Source organism: Paroedura picta, chromosome 3, assembly GCF_049243985.1.
Source record: "Paroedura picta isolate Pp20150507F chromosome 3, Ppicta_v3.0, whole genome shotgun sequence".
Taxonomy (NCBI): domain Eukaryota; kingdom Metazoa; phylum Chordata; class Lepidosauria; order Squamata; family Gekkonidae; genus Paroedura; species Paroedura picta.
This window is the reverse complement of record NC_135371.1, coordinates 172,911,271-172,928,244: the sequence shown is the minus strand read 5'-3', so window position 1 is coordinate 172,928,244 and position 16,974 is coordinate 172,911,271. Positions and strand designations below refer to the sequence as shown.

The window sequence follows — 16,974 nt, the reverse complement described above, 5'->3', positions numbered from 1 at the left end:
GGAAGACAAGGGTTGCTACGCAGAGGCCAGCAATGGCAAACGACCTCTGCTTTGCTCTGCTCTGACCTCAGATGGGACAGGCTAGCCTGACCTCATCAGAAATCAGAAGCTACACAGGGTCGTTGCTGTTTAGTACTTGGAAGGGAGACCACCACACAAGTCCAGGGTTGCTACACAGAGGCAGGGAATCGCCAAACACCTCTTTGGTGCCTCTTGCTTTGGCCTGGATGGCCCAATCTCATTGGATCTCAGAAGCAAAGTTTCCTTAGCCCCGATCGGTGCTCGGTCGGAAGGCCAAGGTTGGCTCGCAGAGGCAGGAAACGGCAAACTACCTCTGCCCGTCTTGCGCCTAGAAAACCCTCCTGACTCACATTCCGTTGCCTGCCATCTGAAGGCCCTTTCGTCTCCCACCAGAGGACACACCGGGAAAGTACAGAGAGGCTCTTTCTTTTAAATAGGATCAATTTATGTGCAAGGGGGGAACAGAAAACACACACGAGCAGGGTCTCCATTGCCCAGGACCAGCCACCGGATCGATTGGCCCCTTTCACGGGGAGACGGTTGCCTCTGCGTCGCTCAGGATCACCGGCAGCCTGCGAAGCGTGGCGTGGATGGCCTTGTATTTCCGCTGCAGCTCTTCCAGTTTGGCAGCTGGGGAAGAAAGAGGGAGACGCCTGCAGCTATGGAAGAGGCAGCAGAAACACCCAAAAGTTCTCATGGTGGGAAGGACAGTCAAGTCACAGCTGACTTAAAGCACTGCTCTAGAGGAGCAGTGGCCCAACGGTGATCAAGATTCTCTCCTCTGCCATAATTTATTTAAGTCTACGAAAGTCAAGATTCTCCGTTCTGCCATCATTTCTTTAAGTTAAGTCTACGAAGGTCAAGATTCTCTGCTCTGCCATCATTTCTTTAAGCCTACGAAAGTCAAGATTAAGTTAAGTCTACGAAGGTCAAGATTCTCTGCTCTGCCTTCACTTCTTTAAGTTAAGTCTACGAAGGTCAAGATTCATTTCCTTAAGTTAAGTCTACAAAGGTCAAGATTCTCTGCTCTGCCATCACTTCTTTAAGTTAAGTCTACGAAGGTCAAGATTCTCTGCTCTGCCATCACCTCTTTAAGTTAAGTCTACGATGGTCAAGATTCTCTGCTCTGCCATCACTTTTTAAAGTTAAGTCTACGAAGGTCAAGATTCTCTGCTCTGCCATCACTTCTTTAAATTAAGTCTACGGAGGTCAAGAGTCTCTGCTCTGCCATCATTTTTTTAAGTTTACGAAGGTCAAGATTCTCTGCTCTGCTATCACTTCTTTAAGTTAAATCTACGAAGGTCAAGATTCTCCGCTCTGCAATCACTTCTTTAAGTTAAGTCTACGAAGGTCAAGATTCTCTGCTCTGCCATCACTTCTTTAAGTTAAGTCTACTAAGGTCAAGATTCTCTGCTCTGCCATCACTTCTTTAAGCTCTTTGTTAGTCTTAAAGGCGCTACTGGACTCTATTTTTGATGTATGCTAGTAACATCCAATAAACAGTTTTAAAATATACTTAAAAATCAATTATCTCACACCTATTTGGGAAACTCTTCCAGGCCATCATGAAACCCTGCCTTAGAGAGACCCAGCACCCTCTTTCCCCTCCCTCTGAAGCAGGATGCCCACCCCTTGAGCTTGGCACTTACGCAACGTGGCTTTCGTGGCGCCCCTCCACGCCAACTTCTCCTCGTGCTGCCGCTCCGCCAGATTTACGATGTCCTGGGACGTTTCCGTGAGCTGGGCCAGGCTGGTCAGCTCCTGGTGGCCAAAATGCACAGAACGGAAAGTGGCTCAATCGCTGTGTCACCCCAAACTAAACTGTCCGGTGGCCTCCAAGTACCTCACCCCAAGAGTCGCAAACCTGTGGAATTCCCTGCCGCAGGAAGTGGTGGCAGCTACAAGCATGGGCAGCTGGAAGAGGGGACCGGAGAAACATGCAGAGCAGAGGTTCCCAAGCAAATTATCTGAAGAAGTGTGCGTGCGCATGAACGCTTAGGCCCAGAATAAAATTGTGTTGTCCTTACAGGTGCCCCTGGACTCAAATTTTGTCCTGCTGCTTCAGACCAACATGGTGACCCACCTGAACCTATCAGCCACAAGGTACAGATGGAACACTGTGTGGGGCAGCAGTGCTCTGTCTCCCCCTGGGCTTTGGCCTCCATGAGAGGCAGAGTGCTGGACTGGATGGGTCATTAGCCTGATCCAACATGGCTTCTCTTATGCTCTTACGGAAAACCCTGGTATGAGATGAGCTAGGACAGTGGTTCTCCACCTGGGGGTCGGGACACCTTTTGGGGGTCGAAAGACCCTTTCACAGGGGTCACAGCAGGGCAAGCAGCTTGGCCGGGGGTGGGGACCATCCACACAACAGCCTTGCAGGGTAGATTGAGACAGAGTGTTCGTCTGTCTGGAGCAGTGGAAAAGAGTGAGATTGGCATGGTGGGAAAAGAGGCAGAACTGAATTGAGAAACCCTGGGGGAAAAAACCCACAATTTATGTACAATCATGAAAAGTGGATCTCCACGCCATGGGCCAGTTTTGGTTTAATTTCTATGAAAGAACACTTGCATAATTTTATGGCTGGGAGGTCACCACAACATGAGGAACTGTATTAAAGGGTCGCGGGCATTAGGAAGGTGGAGAACCACTGAGCTAGAATCAGGAAGAAGAAATTTGTCCCAGGAGGAAAAAATTACAGAGGGATGACATTGTATTTTTTGGGATGCCAGTGTGGTGTTGTGGTTAAGAGGGGCAGCTTCTATTCTGGAGAGCGGGGTTTGACTCCCCATGCCTCCACATGCAGCTAGCTGGGCGACCTTGGCCTAGTCACAGTCCTGATGAGCGCTGTTCTCACCGAGCAGTCCTGACCGAGCTCTTCCAGGGCGTTGCGGGGAGAGGGAGAGAAAGCAATTGCAAAGTGCTGTGAGAGTCCTTTGGGCGGTGAAATGCGGAAAAACCAGCTCTTCTAAAGGAATTTTGCACAGATCATGAGAGTTACTCTGTCAAGCGAGATTCAAGAGTCTTTTAGCCCTCTCTGAATGGTGAGCCCGTGTGGACTTCACCTCTTGAAGGTGCTGACGTTCTGCCCTTATTGAATCTATTCTTTGACCGGCTGGTCTCTTAGCAACTATGTCTCCATGGAGGACTGGCGCAGTTCTTATCTTTCAGGGGAAAGTATATACGATTTGTTTTCCTGATGTCACTCTTAGGAATGTAGGGTGCACTCTTGGAGCAGAGAGCGGGATGAATTATGCCTCTTCACAGAGCGGCTGGACCTTTTCCCCCAAATACCAGACCCTGACCTTCTGTCTGTTTTCTCCTCTCAAGGAGGGACTGGGGATCTTGTTCCGTAGGCCCGCATGATCTCATCTCGCTCGGATCGGGAGGACCGTTCTTAATAAAACTGCCTGCTTTGTTAGAGTGGATGTTTTTCTCTCCTGGTTGGACTTGGAGAAGGGCTGTGTGTTTGTTCTGGAGTTTTGAAAGCTCCCTTAGCATTTTTCCACCCCGCTCCTTATTTTATTGACTTAATCTATTTATACTTCTATTTCTATTTCTAGGCTGCCCCGGCCTGCAAGGGGACCCGGGGACACGTCACAACCTATATTCAGATAGAAACCGTTCTAAAACACAAGGAAGCAACCGAAAAGATTAAGCGTTTCGCTGTTTGCATCCCCTACCCTCTGCCCCATTAGTTCACATTCTCTTACACGATGGCGGAGTCGCCTCTGCAGGTGCAGAGGGATCCAAAGTGGAGAGAAGGGCACGGAGAGGGGAGACGGATGGAGGGCCATAGATGTCACTCAGTCATCCTGCCTCAGCCATAGGCCTGATGGAAGAGTGCCATTTTACACACCCTGCAGAACTTGATTCCATCATGGCCCGGGTCTCTATACCGGCAACTCATTCCACCAAGTCGGAGCCAAGGCCAAAAAGGCCCTGGCTCTAAGTCAAGGTCAGCTGGATTTCTTGTGGGGTGCCTCAAAAGGACAAGACAGATATAGTACGGCATCAGAGAGAGCTTGGTGTAGTATTCAACAGTGGCAGCCTCTAACCTGGAGAACCAGGTTTGATTCTACGCTCCTCCACTGCATGCAGCCAGCTAGGTGACCATGGGCTAATCACAGTCTTGTTACAGCTGTTCTTGCAGTTTCCTCAGAGCTCTCTCAGCCCCACCTCCCTCACAGGGTAGCTATAGTAAAGGAGAGGAAGGTAAAGGTGTTGTAAGATGCTTTGTGACTCCTGTGAGTAGTGAAAAGCAGGGAAGGAAAAAAAACAGCTCTCTTCTTTATAAAAGATTGAGCAAAGTGTCTAATTGTGTAACAGGCAGGATGTGTCCCTTAAACATAGGCCTTGTGGGTGTGCAGTCATTTTGTTTTTCTGAGATGAAGCTTTTTGTCTTATCTGTCCTATGTTAGAATGTTTTTTTGGAAGATACCTAATACCCTTTTAAGCCTCCGCTTGTCTCTTAGAGGCTAACTGGATGGGCAAGAGAAAGTGAGCCAGCATTAAGGGCGACTGCTTCTAATTTGGAGAGCCGGGTTTGATCCCCTGCTCCTCCACATGCAGCCAGCTGGGTGAGCTCGGGCTAGTCACAGTCCTGTTAGAGCTGTTCTCAAAGAGCAGTTCTGTGAGGAATCGCTCAGCCCCGCCTCCCTCACAGGGTGCCTGTTGTGGGGAGAGGAAAGGAAGGCAATTGTTGGCCGCTTTGAGACTCCTTCAAGTAGTGAAAATCAGGGTATACAAAACCAACTCTTCCACTTCTACTACAGCTGAAAGGCTTTTTATTGCAGCCCCAGAGAGAGAAATGCCCACCACCAGACCGAGAAAAAACAAACAGGAGGGAACCAGCTGGATCGGTGATCCCAAACTTGACACCCACCGCTTGGGTTTCCTGGCGCCCGCAAGGCTGCCAACTACCCAGCGAGAGAGAAAAACATCCTTTCATTTTAATAGAGGCTCAATTAGAGGCCATTTACAGGCTGTGTCAGCCCCACACCATTAATCAGCTTCCTAAAGGCCTCTGTTTCCCTAGAAGCCTCTGTTAAAGAGACAGGGGTCTTTTTTTCTCCAGGGCAGGTATCAAGCCTGTAAGACCCTCTCCAAAACTGCCTGCCTTTCCACCACTTTTCCCTATCGCTGCCCAAGGCGTTCTGGTCTTTCTGTTTTGCCTCATTAGAGCACGAAGTCCTTCAGGAAAAGCCCAGAGGCATTGTTCTGATGCCGCCCTTCCCCTGAAACAGCAGACTAAATTGCAGCCTTGGAATTACAGATTCCAGCCTCCGGGTGGGGAGACCAGCGGAGAGCAGATCCGCTGGAGAAAATGGCTTCCAGAGCTGGCAACCCTAGCCAGGTGAGACAGTACATAAGGGGTGGCCTAGCTGTGGCTCTCCGGATGTCCATGGGCTACAAATCCCATGAGCCCCTGCCAACTGGCAGGGGCTCATGGGAATTGTAGCCCATGGACCTTCGGAGAGCCACAGCTAGGCCACCCCTGGAATAAACCAGTGAAACCAAATCGAACCCCACCGAGACCTTTGCTGCCTTCCTTCCATTCCTGACCGACCTGCACGCAGAGCGATAGATCCCACTGCACGGCTTTGAAGAGGGGGCCGCAGGGGCTCAGCTGGGGGGCGGGGCGTTCGCAGTGCTTGCGCAGCTCATTCTCGTACACCTGCTCGAAGGCCACCAGCAGCTGGCCGAAGTCGGAGATGGCCAGCTTGAGGGTCTGCAGAACCGTTGCGCCGTCGAGCGGATGGTCGACGCCAGCCGGGGTCCCGCGCAGGAAGGAGCACTGCAAAGATGAAAGAGTTGTGCTGCAGGAAGGCTGCAGGGATTACCGCCACTGAGGCCCCTGCTCCCTTCCTCATGGAGGACCCCGATCCACCCATTATTATTCGGAGAAGTGACACAAGTCAAGGCACGGGGCTGCCACGCCCCCACCCAAGCCTCTGTTTTCCTGGCATCCCTCACTCACTCACTCTTGAGAAAAGCAAATGGCTTCTCCCTGCCAAGTTTCATGGAGAATGTTCAGCAAAAAAATAGCATCAGGTCATGGAGCTTCCTGGGTAAGTCTGCACTTAGCCCCTAGGCAAGTGGACAGGGGCTGTGGCTGAGTGGCAGAGTTTCTGTCTGGCGTGCAGAAGGTCCCAGGTTCAATCCCCAGCATCTCCAGTGAAAAGGACCAGGCAGGAGGGGATGGGAAAGACCTTGGCCTGAGACCCTGGCTCAGTGGCAGAGCCTCTGCATGGCAGGCAGAAGGTCCCAGGTTCAATCCCCAGCGTCTCCAGTTAGAAGCACCAGGCAAGAGGGGATGGGAAAGACCTTGGCCTAAGACCCTGGCTCAGTGGCAGAGCCTCTGCTTGGCAGGCAGGAGGTCCCAGGTTCAATCCCCAGCATCTCCAGTTAAAAGGACCAGGCAGGAGGGGATGGGAAAGACCTTGGCCTGAGACCCTGTCTCAGGGGCAGAGCCTCTGCTTAGCAAGCAGAAGGTCCCAGGTTCAATCCCCGGCATCTCCAGTTAGAAGCACCAGGCAGGAGGGGATGGGAAAGACCTTGGCCTAAGACCCTGGCTCAGTGGCAGAGCCTCTGCTTGGCAGGCAGGAGGTCCCAGGTTCAATCCCCGGCATCTCCAGTGAGAAGGACCAGGCAGGAGGGGATGGGAAAGACCTTGGCCTGAGACCCTGGCTCAGTGGCAGAGCCTCTGCTTGGCAGGCAGGAGGTCCCAGGTTCAATCCCCAGCATCTCCAGTTAAAAGGACCAGGCAGGAGGGGATGGGAAAGACCTTGGCCTGAGACCCTGTCTCAGGGGCGGAGCCTCTGCTTAGCAAGCAGAAGGTCCCAGGTTCAATCCCCGGCATCTAGTATTCTGGGCTCAGTATGAGGAGAATCAGGGATCTGTTTGCATCCTTACCTGTGCTCTCAGATCTTGCAAGGCAGCGGCTGTCTCCTCCAGCTCCTTTGAGACGTCCAACAGTGTTTTCTCGTGGGAGACCATGGGGAGGTGGGACCTTAAAAGGAGCGAGGGAAGGAAATTGAAATCAGGACTCTGAACTTGGTTTGGAAAGCTGGGGCCAGGAGCAGCCATACCCTCCTCCATTCAGCCCATGGTGAGCCAAGTTGCTCCCTCTCTCCTTCTGCAGCTAGCACAGGGGTCCCCAACGTGGTACCCTTGGGCACCCTCCTTTACTGAAGCCCACCCTGCCTTTTAGACAGTGAATGGGGCCAGATAAGAAGTTTTGCTCAGCAAGCCTGCTGACCAGGCACTGGAATAGGCAAAGGGGTGGCAGGTGACAGTAGATGAGCAATAGGGATGTGAGTGTCCTGCATAGTGCAGGGGGTTGGACTAGATGACCCAGGAGGTACCTTCCACCTCTAGGATTCTATGATTCTATGACTATATGATCAGCTGTTTAAAAACACTCCTTTGACAACAGCTGTAATGGGTTTAAACTTCAAGTACAACGATATAGGCTAGATATCAGGAAAAAAGTTTTCACAGTCAGAGTAGTTCAGCAGTGGAATAGGCTGCCGAAGGAGGTGGTGAGCTCCCCCTGACTGGCAGTCTTCAAGCAAAGGTTGGATACACACTTTTCTTGGATGCTTTAGGATGCTTAGGGCTGATCCTGCGTTGAGCAGGGGGTTGGACTAGATGGCCTGTATGGCCCCTTCCAACTCTATGATTCTATGATTCTATGCCACTACAGCACAAGGCTCTTCACTGTCCAAATGAAGGTAAGCCAGGAGCAAATAGTTTTAAGCAGCACGTTCATTTAACAGGTGTTCTGTTCCTTTGAATCATCGCTAGAAGGGACCTTCAGAGTAATCTAGTCCAACCCCCGACAGAAGCATTGAAGAGTTGGTGTTAAGAGTTACATAATCTCATGCCCTACCATTCTGTGGTTGGCTCCACCTCCTCATTTTGGGACTGCGTCCACCGCCCTGTGTTGAAATCCCCAAAGGTGGTTGTGGGGTCAATAAAATCGGGGACCCCGAAATTGGAGGAGGGACGCCCAAGGACTTCTGGGTTCCTCTTTCTCCCTCCCTCCCCGCAACAGCTACCTAGCAGCCTTGGGAACAGGGAGCGCACCTTTTCTGGAGTGCCTCTTCGCTCAGCAGCAAGGGCTTCACATCCGAGCTCCAAGGGTGACACTCAGGGTTGAGAAGGGCCTGAAGATTCGGGCTGCAGAACACCTGCTTCAGGAATTTCTCGTTCTTCTTCGCCACCTCCCGAAACGACTCTTCTTGGCTGGGAGCGAAAAGGGAAATGAGGCAGCTGGGAGCAAAGGACCGATGGGAGGAGATTCAGAGGAGGGATTCCTGCCGTTCTGTCCCAGGCATAGGCATAGAAATACCTTGGCCTGAGACCCTGGCTCAGAGGCAGAGCTTCTGCCTGGCAGGCAGAAGATCCCAGGTTCAATCCCCAGTGGCATCTCCAGTTAGAAGGACCAGGCAGGAGGGGATGGGAAAGACCTTGGCCTGAGACCCTGGCTCAGTGGCAGAGCCTCTGTTTGGGAGGCAGAAGGTCCCAGGTTCAATCCCCGGCATCTCCAGTTAAAGGACCAGGCAGGAGGGGATGGGAAAGACCTTGGCCTGAGACCCTGGCTCAGTGGCAGAGCCTCTGCTTGGCAGGCAGAAGGTCCCAGGTTCAATCCCCGGCATCTCCAGTTAGAAGGACCAGCCAGGAGGGGGTGGGAAAGACCTTGGCCTGAGACCCTGGCTCAGTGGCAGAGCCTCTGCTTGGCAGGCAGAAGGTCCCAGGTTCAATCCCCGGCATCTCCAGTCAAAAGGACCAGGCAGGAGGGGGTGGGAAAGACCTTGGCCTGAGACCCTGGCTCAGTGGCAGAGCCTCTGCTTGGCAGGAAGAAAGTCCCAGGTCCCATGTTGACAATTGGACTGTTTGGACGTCATTCATTTGTAGTTCTGAAGTTACATGGTGACACCCACTCACATGCAAACATGCACACATCCGCACACACCCTACCTGCCATTAGACCAAGAAAGTCTTGGTGATCCTAATTTGTATCAGAAGGAGCCCCTTTTTACCTTGAAAAAGAGCCGGAGAAAGATCCGGAGTCAGAGAGCCCAATAATCTGCCGAGTTGGAATCACGGCCGTGAGCTGTCTCAGGAAGCAGAGTTGCTTCTCCACGCTGGCCTTTCCCTGTGGAGACAGCCGGTGGTTCTCAGAGCACCAGGGCATAATGGGCAGAAGAGAAGGGACTAACGGCACTGTATTCATTTTATTTATTCAAAAACATTTTCGCTCCACCTTTCCACCCAGCTTGGGGATCCCCAAGGCCACAAACAATTTAAAAATAGCTTTGAAAATAGATGAACACATTAGATGCCACCACCCCTTTCTCAAGCTGCGAATTGGGACCAAACCACAGCCTTGGCAAATGACTGTTGTGGTTGGGGAGGTTTGTAAGGGAGTAGGCTTAAAGCACCCTGGTTCCAAAACAGAGGAGGTTTCAACATGTGGCCAAACTGTGGCTCTCCAGATGTGCATGGACTACATTTCCCATGAGCCCTTGCTGGCATGTACTGGCAGTGGCTCACAGGAATTGTAGTCCATGCATATCTGGAGAGCCACAGTTATGCTTTAAAACCAAGGGTCCCCAATGTCAGGTCCGTAAGCGTCATGGCACCCACTAGCATCTTTCCTGACACCCAACCTGAAGAAAAGAGAGACCCCCCACTTTTCACTACCTGAAGGTGTCCCAAGGTGAATTAGAAACACCTTCCCTTTCCTCTCCCCCCAACAGACATCCTGTGAAGTAGGCGGAACTCAAGAGAGCACTGAGAAAACTGGGGCTGGCTCACGGTCACCCAGGAAGAGTGGAGAATCAATCCCGGTTGGTCCAGATTAGCTGTAACAATTTTAGATTATGAAATTTTAAAACTCAAGAAATTTCCTTTGTACGGGCTTTTACCTGTTTAATGGCTTTTTAAGCTGTTGTGAGCGGCCCTGAGGCCATTTGGAGAGGGGCAGCCTATAACTAAATAAATAAATTAGAGGCCAAGCAGGCTCCTTGAGTGGAAGGAGGACGAAAGGCAGGATACCCAAGCCAAAACACAAGTTGATTGCAAACCTCCTTTCGATGCAAGCGTGCATTGTACATAGACCTCTCCTCTGGGAAGAGGCTGCCCAAGAGCTGCAGCCACTGGGAGAGAGGGGAGGGCTCCCATCCCAAGCATGGTCCCCCTCCCTCTCTGCCACCTGTTGGCATTGCAGCAGTAGGGCTCTGTCTTCCTCCAGGGAAGAGATGCACATTCAAAATTGTGAGTGTCCTGCATAGTGCAGAGGGTTGGACTAGATGGCCCATGAAGTCTCTTCCAACTCTATGATTCTATAAAGAGAGCTCAGAGGGCATTGGCAGCGACGCAGGAGCACCTAAGAGTGGAAAGTGGGATTCAGCTGCCTAGAGAGGCAGGCAAGGGGCCAGGCTTCCAGAAGTCTCTCTGCACCTACCTCAATGAGATCCAGGTCATCAGACCGACATAACATCAGGTCAGACCCCAGCTTCGCCATTCCTGTTAAGACAGCAGTGGTCCCATTAGCAGGCAAGGTTGGGGGCGTAAGCCACGTGGTTTCCTAGCCTGAAGTTGGGTCTAGGCTTCAAAGTAACAGGATGACATTGCACACCTCAAGGTCCTTCTCATCCCCTCCAGCCTGGTCCCTTTAACTGGAGATGCCGGGGATTGAACCTGGGACCTTCTGCCTGCCAAGCAGAGGCTCTGCCACTGAGCCAGGGTCTCAGGCCAAGGTCTTTCCCATCCCCTCCTGCCTGGTCCTTCTAACTGGAGATGCCGGGGATTGAACCTGGGACCTTCTGCCTGCCAAGCAGAGGCTCTGCCACTGAGCCAGGGTCTCAGGCCAAGGTCTTTCCCATCCCCTCCTGCCTGGTCCTTCTAACTGGAGATGCCGGGGATTGAACCTGGGACCTTCTGCCTGCCAAGCAGAGGCTCTGCCACTGAGCCAGAGTCTCAGGCCAAGGTCTTTCCCATCCCCTCCGGCCTGGTCCTTCTAACTGGAGATGCCGGGGATTGAACCTGGGACCTCCTGCCTGCCAAGCAGAGGCTCTGCCCCTGAGCCAGGGTCTCAGGCCAAGGTCTTTCTCCTCCCCTCCTGCCTGGTCCTTCTAACTGGAGATGCCGGGGATTGAACCTGGGACCTCCTGCCTGCCAAGCAGAGGCTCTGCCACTGAGCCAGGGTCTCAGGCCAAGGTCTTTCCCATCCCCTCCTGCCTGGTCCTTTAACTGGAGATGCTGGGAATTGAAACTGGGACCTTCTGCCTGCCAAGCAGAGGCTCTGCCACTGAGCCAGGGTCTCAGGCCAAGGTCTTTCCCATCCCCTCCTGCCTGGTCCTTCTAACTGGAGATGCCGGGGATTGAACCTGGGGCCTTCTGCCTGCCAAGCAGAGGCTCTGCCACTGAGCCAGGGTCTCAGGCCAAGGTCTTTCCCATCCCCTCCGGCCTGGTCCTTCTAACTGGAGATGCCGGGGATTGAACCTGGGACCTCCTGCCTGCCAAGCAGAGGCTCTGCCCCTGAGCCAGGGTCTCAGGCCAAGGTCTTTCCCCTCCCCTCCTGCCTGGTCCTTCTAACTGGAGATGCCGGGGATTGAACCTGGGACCTTCTGCAGGCCAAGCAGAGGCTCTGCCACTGAGCCAGGGTCTCAGGTCAAGGTCTTTCCCATCCCCTCCTGCCTGGTCCTTCTAACTGGAGATGCCGGGGATTGAACCTGGGACCTCCTGCCTGCCAAGCAGAGGCTCTGCCACTGAGCCAGGGTCTCAGGCCAAGGTCTTTCCCATCCCCTCCTGCCCGGTCCTTTTAACTGGAGATGCCAGGGATTGAACCTGGGGCCTTCTGCCTGCCAAGCAGAGGCTCTGCCACTGAGCCAGGGTCTCAGGCCAAGGTCTTTCCCATCCCCTCCTGCCTGGTCCTTTAACTGGAGATGCCAGGGATTGAACCTGGGACCTTCTGCATGCCCAGCAGAGGCTCTGCCACTGAGCCAGGGTCTCAGGCCAAGGTCTTTCCCATCCCCTCCTGCCTGGTCCTTTAACTGGAGATGCCGGGGATTGAACCTGGGACCTTCTGCCTGCCAAGCAGGGGCTCTGCCACTGAGCCAGGGTCTCAGGCCAAGGTCTTTCCCATCCCCTCCTGCCTGGTCCTTTAACTGGAGATGCCGGGGAATGAACCTGGGACCTTCTGCCTGCCAAGCAGAGGCTCTTGGGTCCAGGTCTCTCCCATCCCCCCTTGCTTGGTCCTTCTGACTCAGGGATTGTCAAACTGTGGCAATCGCTGTCAGGGGATCATGGAAATTGTAGTCCATGGACATCTGGAAGGCTGCAGTTTGACTACCCCTGTATCTAACTGGTGGTGCCAGGGACTGAACCTGGGACCTTCTGCAGGCCAAGCAGAGCTCTGCTGCCTAGCCACAGGCCCCTCCCCTTCAGCTGTCCCCTCCTTGGAGATCTTCAGCAGGTCCTGCAATTCCTGCCTGTTTGCCAGGTCTTTTGAGGGGGCTCAGATTGGCAGACATCTTTTAATAGACATAGGTGGGAAGACAGAAGGTGTTGGATATTTTCTTTTGAATTTCAAACTGAACATGTTTTTCAGCCCTTATTGTAAGCCACCTTGAACCATGAGGAAAGGCAGGACACCGATCGTTCAGTAAATAAATAGATTTTGAGCCCTGCATAACATGGGACACTTCTCTTGCCCCCCGCCTTTCTCATTCACATCATAACAGGGAACCTGCTCAAGCCCCTCCAGGACACCAAGTTCCCCTCTTCTAGACCCCTTGCTCTGGGAATGTGGAAAGAGCCCAAAAAAGAACGAGGAAGTCAGTGAAATGTTTTGATCCCTGAGGTAATATACGGAAATGAGGCAGCCAACTTGTTCAAGCATGAGACCAGACTGGAGGAGGAACAGAAGAGGGCTTAAATGTTTACAAAGGCTCCCCCGAAGCACAAAACAGAGCCCTCCAGCGTGCTCACTAACCCCCGCTGGGATAAAATGCAGTCCCTTTTGACACAAGAAGTTTATTTTAGCCAGAGATTTCGAAGTGCAAGAAGCTTTAACTCAAGGGAGCACGCAACGGGGAGCTCTACTCAGCACAGAAAACAGTGAATAGAGTCCAATGATAGAACATCAAGGCACCCCCCTCCCAAACCCCCAACCCCAGTGTCTTCAATGGGTAGGAACCCTACAATTCTTGCATAAATGCTCATCTCCCTTTTGTAACGATGCGGACGGGAAAAAACCCAGATGTACTTTGGAAGTCTGAGGCGGGAGACCGAAATCACGGACAAGCACATCTAAAGACCAAAATGACATACAAACATATTTAAATCCAGCTATGGGATAATCTCCCCGGAGAGGTGCACCTTTCCATTCCTCTCACCACAACAGACACCCTGTAAGATAGGGGAGGCTGAGAGAGCTCTGAGAGAACTGGGACCAGCCCAAGGTCACCTAGCTGGCTGCACGTGGACCGCCGCTCTTAACCATGTCTTCAACCTGGCTCAAGCCCCAACCGTAAACCCCTTAGAATCGAGCACTTTACGTACCTTTAATTTTCATATCCCTCTGTGATTCCTTAAGCGATGAAAACTGGCCTTGGAGGGGTGGGTACACACTGCAAGGAAGATCAAACGCACCGTCAGGTCTCACTGCTGCGTCTCAGCAGCTGCAAAACCAACATGGCTTTAGAGATGCCAAGTTTCTAGAACTTTTGAAGCCGGGGTGGGGGGTGGAAAGTGAAAAAAAGGAACCACCTTCAATACCTGTTTTCTTATCAAATCTAAAGCAATTTTGCTGCTTTGATCACATGAAACGCACCGTTTATAACATTTGTTAGTTTGTGTAGAGTTCTACTAACAGGCAGGTTGATGGAATGGAGGGAAACTAAAACTATAAATACCTCATATCAAAGTTTCAACCCAGGAGCACCTTTAAGACCCAGCAGCAGTCAACACAGCACAAAGGGATTCATTTTGGCTAGTGAAGGGAAGCCGTTGTGGTGGGCATTTTGTGACTGGCTGCACCTTCTGTGGTGGCCATTTTTATTTCATTATTTATATACTGCCCTCCCCTGAGGCTCAGGGTGGTTTACATGGACCTGGAATAAAATTTTGTGAATGGTTACACCTTCTGTGGTGGCCATTTTGTAATTGGCTGCACCTTCTGTGGGAGCCATTTTATGACTGACTGCACCTTCTGTGGTGGCCATTTTATGACTGACTGCACCTTCTGTGGGAGCCATTTTGTGACTTGGCTGCACTTTCTGTGGCAGCCATTTTGTGACTGACTGCACCTTCTGTGGGAGCCATTTTGTGACTGACTGCACCTTCTGTGGTGGCCATTTTATGACTGGCTGCACCTTCTGTGACGGCCATTTTGCAATTGGCTGTACCTTCTGTGGGAGCCATTTTGTGACTGGCTGCACCATCTGTGGTGGCCATTTTATGACTGGCTGCACCTTCTGTGGTGGCCATTTTATGACTGGCTGCACCTTCTGTGACGGCCATTTTGTAATTGGCTGAACCTTCTGTGGCGGCCATTTTGCGACTGGCTGTACCTTCTTCGCAGCAACTCTGGACGTCCTTGTTGATCTCCCATCTGTGTAACAACCAGGGCTGACCCTGCTTGGCTTCCACAATCCGATGAGATCGGGCCATCCTGGTCAGGGCGAGAGAGGAGCAGAGGTGTTCCCTGTGCAAGGCGAACTGCAACCTAACCCCAAGGAAAATTACCTGACGCAAATCCATTCCAGTATATCCAGGCGATGGGAGGAGGGGGTACAAAGCAACCGCTCGATGTCTTCAGGCTGGGACAGGAAAAGGCCCTCCAGGGCAGGGCAGCCAAGTTTCTGCAAGACAAAAGGGTGGACGGGTGGGAGTTTGCAGGCCAAAACCCGATGGGAGTCAGCAGAGCGTAAATATGCAAAGGAGGAGCAAAGACCCCCCTCTCCTAAAGCAGCGCTTCATACATCACACAAGAAGCGGCCGTATACTGAATTCATCAAAGTCAGGATCTCCCTAGACATCTCCTGCCTGGTCCTTTGTACTGGAGATGCCAGGGATTGAACCTGGGACCTTTTGCCTGCCAAGCAGAGGCTCTGCCACTGAGCCAGGGTCTCAGGCCAATGTCTTTCCCATCCCCTCCTGCCTGGTCCTTCTAACTGGAGAGGCTGGGGATTGAACCTGGGACCTTTTGCCTGCCAAGCAGAGGCTCTGCCACTGAGCCAGGGTCTCAGGCCAAGGTCTTCCCCATCCCCTCCTGCCTGGTCCTTTTCACTGGAGATGCTGCTGGGGATTGAACCTGGGACCTTTTGCCTGCCAAGCAGAGGCTCTGCCCCTGAGCCAGGGTCTCAGGCCAAGATCTTTCCCATCCCCTCCTGCCTGGTCCTTTTCACTGGAGATGCCGGGGATTGAACCTGGGACCTTCTGCATGCCAAGCAGAGTCACATAAATGAAATATGCATCGCATGCATTCAGGGAGTATTATATATTTTTCAGAACCCTTTGTCATTCCTTCCTATGCTGTCTGGTTAGGCCAAGCTGTTGGAAATTCCACATTAGATCAAAGTTGTATGAGTACAGGCTCACACAAGAGCCCATGGCTTTGTATATAAGAAATTCTTTCTTAGTCAGACCCCTGACGTTTTAAATTTTATACATACACACCGGAAACCAGCGTGGTGCAATGGTCAAGAGTGGCAGCTTCTAATCTAGTGAGCCGAGTTCGATTCCCCGCTCCTCTACATGCAGTCAGCTGGGTGAACTTGGACCAATCAGAATTCTCTTAGAGCTGTTCTCACAGGGCTCTCTCGGCCCCATCTCCCTCACAGGGTGCATGTTGTGGGAAGAGGAAGAGAAGGCGACTGTAATCTGTTTTCAGTGAAAAGCAGGATATAAAAACCAATTATTTTTCTTCTCCTTCTATAATATTTGGGGTGAGTTTGTGTTGCAGCTATGCCCTGTTGACACAACTGGCTGTTACTTCTGCCACACAAGTCACAGCAGGGCACCCTTCCCAGAACTTTGGAAGCAACTGACAGATCATTTTACCAATATTATCCTGAACATAAACTTCCCTAAGAAAATAACATGAAAAAGGAAATCACACAGCGCCCTGCCGATGCCTTTGAAGTACTGCAAACTTACGAGAAATTGCTGTACAGGCAAATCTCTTGTTTAAATGGGAAGCAATCTGGGAGTGAAATCAGACTTAATTGTCTGCTCTCTTTGCCCCCAGCACACACCCCATTGCCTCGAGCTTCACCCTCTGGCTTCAGTGGGTGTTCCAGATTTTTTTTTTGGGGGGGGTGTTTTAGCATCCCTGACCCTCGCTAGCTGCAAGGCTACTCCTGTGTTTTTTTGGGAGGGAGAGGAAGAGTTACAGGGAGTGACACCCTCACCTCGCTCCCCCCAGTGCTTCCTGTTCTCCCCCTGAAAGAGTGTGTGTGTATGTGCAGGGCAACATCTGATTGAACCGAGGTTGACTCAAAGGAGTGCACCTGAAACGGGACCTTTGAATCTGTACCAGAGCCTGTTTTTACTGACAAAGGCCACAACGCATCAGACAATCGCAAGCACCGGACCGGGACGAGCGTTTAGGAAGCCAGCCACGGAAAAACCGAGCGGTCTACTTTCCAACCACCCACTATTGCCTATTCAGCGGTAGACTGCCCCGGAAACCAGAGGCTCCATTGGGGGCTAATGTTCAACCGGCCTGCTGCAAAGGGCCGCACTCCTTCAGGTCGCTCTGCAAAGACACCAGACCCCCCCCCCCCCCCCGAGACGGAAAAGAGCCTCCCCCTCCGCGCAGCGCTTCGTACCTTCAGCAACTCATACAGGGAAACAGCCGCCATCTTCCCGCCAGTGCACAAACCCCGCCCCCCTGCTCCAGCCGTATTGGCCGCAGGCCTGCCCGCTCCGGCCAAT

General features: G+C 52.2%; 1 protein-coding gene across 1 annotated transcript; it reads right to left on the bottom strand.

Moving 5' to 3' along the window:
* Positions 1-444: 444 nt before the first annotated feature.
* On the bottom strand, positions 445-16,974 carry HAUS7 (HAUS augmin like complex subunit 7). Its single transcript, XM_077329673.1, has 10 exons — positions 16,869-16,974; positions 14,782-14,897; positions 13,597-13,664; positions 10,496-10,557; positions 9,069-9,184; positions 8,113-8,271; positions 6,937-7,033; positions 5,591-5,818; positions 1,671-1,782; positions 445-651 (listed from the first exon to the last, which is right to left on the bottom strand). Exons 1-10 carry the CDS (start codon positions 16,899-16,901, stop codon positions 548-550), a joined length of 1,095 nt encoding a protein of 364 aa, XP_077185788.1. The 5' UTR covers positions 16,902-16,974; the 3' UTR covers positions 445-547.

Coding starts and splice junctions, on each gene's coding strand:
- HAUS7 (XM_077329673.1), bottom strand. CDS start 16,901: ATGGCGGCTGTTTCCCTGTATGAGTTGCTGAAG. Junction 14,898..16,868: donor CCCTGTATGAGTTGCTGAAG/GTACGAAGCGCT, acceptor TTTGTCTTGCAG/AAACTTGGCTGCCCTGCCCT. Junction 1,783..5,590: donor ATCTATCGCTCTGCGTGCAG/GTCGGTCAGGAA, acceptor TTTGGCCACCAG/GAGCTGACCAGCCTGGCCCA.